Here is a 4853-nt window from a genome sequence, read left to right on the forward strand (position 1 = left end):
TGTTATTGGGGGGCTCTTACAAATCTTGATAACAATCCATCATTCAATTATATTAAGCACACTTGCACATATGTTGCCATCAATGTTTACAAAACATTTTCTACTTTTTTCCTTGGTATCAGCTTCTCTTTTTTCCCTTCCCACCTCCACCCTCTTACCCTCATGAACCCTTGATCAATTATATATTATTGTTATTTCGTGTCTTACACTGTTCGCTGTCTCCCTTCATCTACGTTTCTGTTATTCATCCCCCTGGGGGGTGGGGTGGGCTATATATCCAACCTTGTGATAGGTTCCCCCTTTCTCCCTATCCCCCTACCCTCATGGTATTGCTACTCCCACTACTGTTCCCGAGGGATTTATCTGTCCCTCAGGAACAGAATTCCATGGAGAGCTCATATCTGTTCCAATGTGTGTACTCTGGTCTAGCCGGAATTGTCAGGTAGAACTGAGTCACAGTAGTGGGGAGGAGGAAGCATTCAGCAACTAGAGGAATGATGTGTGCTTCATCGGTGCCTTGAGTCAGTTCTGAGCTCTACCCCGAGGTCAGAGTAGAACTGTCCCTTTGCGTTTCTCAGACTAAATCTTCACAGAAATAGCTGGTGTTCTTGAACTGATGACCTTGCAGTTATCAGCCCAACACTTAAACCACTATGCTACCAGAGCACAATTAAATTGGCCACAGACCCAATGTAAATGAATTGCCGTGGTTGTGTGCCAGTAAGACTTTATTTAGAAAACCAAGCACCTGGCTGGCTATTGACTGCAGACGCCAGCTCTAGGAACGGAACATTGCAATCCGTGTCCTAAATTGAGTGCAGTCCAGAAGATGTGGAAGTTTTGCCTTTGGCTGGTCTTGAAGGAGACCTTTTCTCCTCCCAGCTAATTGTTCTTCTCCTGCCCGGGTGTGGGCGTTGTGCACTGGCTAATTGCTGCTAAGAAATTAGCCAAAGGACTTCTTATCCTGGCTGGAGGAAATGATGAGGGCAGAGTTAAACTCAGGATGTGACTAATTTTGTCCCTTGTCCTCCTCTCTCCATTAACTAGGGTTTTGCATGTTTGTGCTGAGTCTGGTCAAGAAGCACTACCGCCTGCAGTTCTACATGGTAAGGGCGATGCGTGTGCATGCATGAGTGCATGCCGGTGCCCATGAGCACAGGATTCCTGGCTGGAAGGAAGTGCTGTCAGAGACTGGCTGGCTGCTTAGAGCTCTGGTGCTCAGTGGGTTCTGGATGCATCTGGAACCTGGGGGAGGAAGGGACAGCACCCACTCAGTTTTTTGTCTGCTTGCTGTCCATAGAGCTGATCTCTGTTCATTAGCTGACACCCTAAGCAACCTCTCTACTAGGGGCCTGACAGCGGGCCCCAGGTGAAGTGGCAGGTGCCCCCAAAGATATCTCCCCTGATACTCACTTAGGTATCAGGTTTTTCCTTAGAAGCAGAACCGATAAAGGAGTTGTGTGTGTGTATTGCTCATTTTTGAGTTTCTCTTGGTTAAGTGGGGGATACTTGGGCTGGGGAGTGCAGCTAGGGGACAAAGCTTTACCCCGATGCCTATTCTGCATATTTTTCATTCCAAAAAGACAGGCTCAGACGCAGGTATCTCCCCTGCCATTTTTCTATTTGGTTCTGCTGGTTCTTTGGGGTCCTGCCAGTCAAGGCAGATCCATCAGTAGAGCTCCCTCCTTCTAACTCCCTCTCTTCTTCTGCAGTTTGGCTGGACCCATGTGACCTTGCTGATTGTTGTGACCCAGTCACACCTGGTAATTCATAACCTGTTTGAAGGGATGATCTGGTGAGTGAGAGTGGTCACGTTCCTCTCGTTCAATGGGTGCCTCTCCCCTGGAGACAGGGCTGTTTGAACCACCAGCCAGTGGTTCTCACTGAGTGGCCTCAGACTCCCCTGCAAGGCAGGTTACAACTCAGAGTGCAGCTGGTCCAGGAGGTCTGGGAAGGGGCCTGAGACTCTGAATGCCAAACACAATTCCAGCGGAGGCTGTTGCTGGCCACAATTTGCTAATCGCTGCTGTAGACGGATGATGGTGGGGACATTGGATAATGTTTGCGGGAATATTCAGAGAACCAAAGACTGTAATGATTGGGCAACCGAAACCTTTGAGGGCATTTTCATGACTTTGTAGAAAAGTGTAAAATACTAAATTTCCATGGAGAAGGCAACTCGAAAGGAATCACAAACTATGGGAAATGGCTTGAAAATCCACAGCTGGAAAAAGCAGCCAGGATCAGACGGGCTAGCAGCTGAGTCTTATCTAGCCCTTAAGCCCCAAACCGACAAGCATAAGGGAAAAGCCAGACTGGTGGACTCATTTCTCTTACGTGTGTATAGATAAACCATTCTCAGCTACATCTTAGCAAATGGAGTGAGCCCGTTTATCAAGAGAACAGTGTACTTACTACTGAGTAACCTATTCCAGGAATTCAAGAGCGAGTACACTGGGGAATCGCTGACCTCAGTCAGCCTTCGAACTGCTTCAGTGAGATGTCCGGTGACCTGGAAGCATAATCAGAACAGGAACAGTATTACTGGTGAACATCTTGGAAAAGCAGACTCGGGAGAGGCTTAGTGAACCCCTTCAGGAATCTGCTGTGTGAGATGGAATCACGGGCAGGACTGGAGAGAGACACAGTGTCACAGTGGTGAGAGAGGCCTCCATTTGTGAGTGGGCCGCCCCTGCGTCCAACTGTCCTCAAAATCCAACAAGCAAGAGACTTGGTGGTTATGCAAGTCTTGGGCCTATATTCCTCTCCCCCTCTGGTTCCCTCAGTGATAACTTGGTCTGTTCTGGTGCCTCTCCTGCTCTCGCAGCCCTACCTGTAACCAGGCTGTATTGATCTGCTGCCAGCCATGCTTAAGCTGTAAACCCTTGGACACCATTATCACCTCATGCTAATGGTCTCCCTCATTTGCATAATATGTCTTTGTCACTACCTTGTCCCATTTAAGCTTAATAAATGTTTTCTTAAAAAGACAAAAGCACTCGGTTCTGTAAGTGTTAGCGCTGGGCATTGTCTACAGCCATCATAATGGCCCGGGGAGATCGATGTACTGATCTTTCCCTTGTCTTCGCAGTTCTTATCGAGCAATTCTTAAGAATGGGGGCTGTTAGGGCCAAACATACCGCTTGAATGTCTGGTGGCTCATGCTAACGTGTCTCGGTATTGGGGACAGCATCCACTCTGAGAATCGGGTGGGCAGTGCCGGGGCCAGTGAGCAACACTGGAAAAGGAGGCTGGGAAGCCTCAGGGAACTACCGGAAGCAACTGTTCGGTTGGTGTAAGTTCCCTTGTGCACATTCTCAACAGCAGTGCAGCAGCAAATGACACAAAATTCCAGTTACCGCTTTTCAGAATCGACCTCAAGAGTTCATCATCGCCCAGAGAATGTGCTAGATGTACAATAATGCCCTCAATGAAGTCCAATAATGTCGTGAGGGGTGGGAGGAAAATAGGGCGAGGAGAGTCCTGTTGGCACCTCCCGCCCCTTCAACAGGAAGTCAGAAAATGCTGCCTGAAGCCGATGTGCCAGGAAACGACGGGCGGGCGTTGTTAACGCTGCCCTGTTGGGCTTTGTTGAGTTGGTTTTGACTCAGGTGTCTTGCGTCACAGACCTCTGTGCAGTCAAAACCCACTGCCTTCCAGTCACGTCCCGCTCGGTCACCCTGCGAGTAGAAGCGGAGCCCCTGAGCCCGCTCATCTTCAGGGAAGCAGCCAGCCTCATCGTTGTCCTGCTGAGCGGGTCTGACCGCCAGCTTTGGGGCCAGCAGCCCAAACCAGCCAAAATCGCCACCAGGGCTCCTTTCAGGTGCAGCAGAAGGAACCAGGCCTACGTGGCACTGAGGACCCGGATGACTGACAACTGCCGTCCGGGTCCGCCATGCAGTTAGATTTGACTTATTTGGTGTGGTTTTCTTTTTAACTTTTTCCTTAATGGATTAGCTCATGCCCGCTGCCACCAAGTAGATTCCAACTCATAGTGCCTCTCTAGGACAGAGTAGAACTGACCCTTAGGCTTTCCCAGGCTGTATACACGTCGGTGTTCCCCAGAACAACTGGTGGATTCAAACTACCTGCACTGGTTAGCACACAGTGCCACTTTCTTCCTGCCTTCCAGGACTTGATAGGTTTATTTATTTTGGGGGTCGGGGGTGGGGTGGGGGTGGAGCTACCTATGCATGGCATTGTTGTGTGGCCTTTGAAGGAGCTGTTACCTTGATAAAGTTGATTCTGACTTTGCTCGGTTCCCTAGGTTCATCGTCCCCATTTCCTGTGTCATCTGCAATGACATCATGGCCTACATGTTTGGCTTTTTCTTTGGTCGGACCCCGCTCATCAAGGTAAGTGGGTTACCCAAAGCCCAGGCATCTGGAGGGCAGGGTGGCTGGTTCAGCTCCAGGGGATCCATCAACCTTCGGCACGGGGAGGAGATCTGGTTGCTGTGTGTTGTGGCCTTGTCTTTATGTTAACCCTGGGGAAAGGTGGGCTCACAAGAACTCATCGTAAATTAATTTTACGAGAAAAGCGTAAGAAAGACATTGGCAACTGCTCAGGGGAGGAAAGAGCCCAGGAAGACAGCCGTTTTCCTTTCAGACTGTAGGCACCTCTGCAGCCTCCCTCTGGATTTGGGTGCCATCGCTTTGCTAACATGTGAAATCACCTGAATGACCTATTAAAACGTGAAGGAGACAGGGGTGGGGGTATTCGAGGACTGGGAATCGAAGCCCCGGGAAGGTTTAGGCAGTGAGGTGGTTAACGGAATGGGGTTTTTATAAGGTTTGGGTGGTGAGGTGGTTAACGGAATGGGGTTTTTATAAGGTTTGGGTGGTGAGGTGGTT

At 49.5% G+C, this 4853-nt stretch overlaps 1 protein-coding gene across 1 annotated transcript in view; it reads left to right on the forward strand.

Moving 5' to 3' along the window:
• CDS2 (CDP-diacylglycerol synthase 2) overlaps positions 1-4853 on the forward strand; it is a 25650-nt gene that overhangs the window by 11561 nt on the left and 9236 nt on the right. Inside the window, exons 6-8 of the mRNA XM_004697848.2 lie at positions 1048-1106; positions 1713-1795; positions 4268-4355. Coding sequence (XP_004697905.2) covers positions 1048-1106; positions 1713-1795; positions 4268-4355 — 230 coding nt within the window. The remainder of the gene's footprint in view (positions 1-1047; positions 1107-1712; positions 1796-4267; positions 4356-4853) is intronic.

The sequence above is a fragment of the Echinops telfairi genome, unplaced genomic scaffold (assembly GCF_000313985.2).
Source record: "Echinops telfairi isolate 266 unplaced genomic scaffold, ASM31398v2 ScPeMD7_5592;HRSCAF=6446, whole genome shotgun sequence".
In the NCBI taxonomy this organism is placed as follows: Eukaryota; Metazoa; Chordata; class Mammalia; order Afrosoricida; family Tenrecidae; genus Echinops; species Echinops telfairi.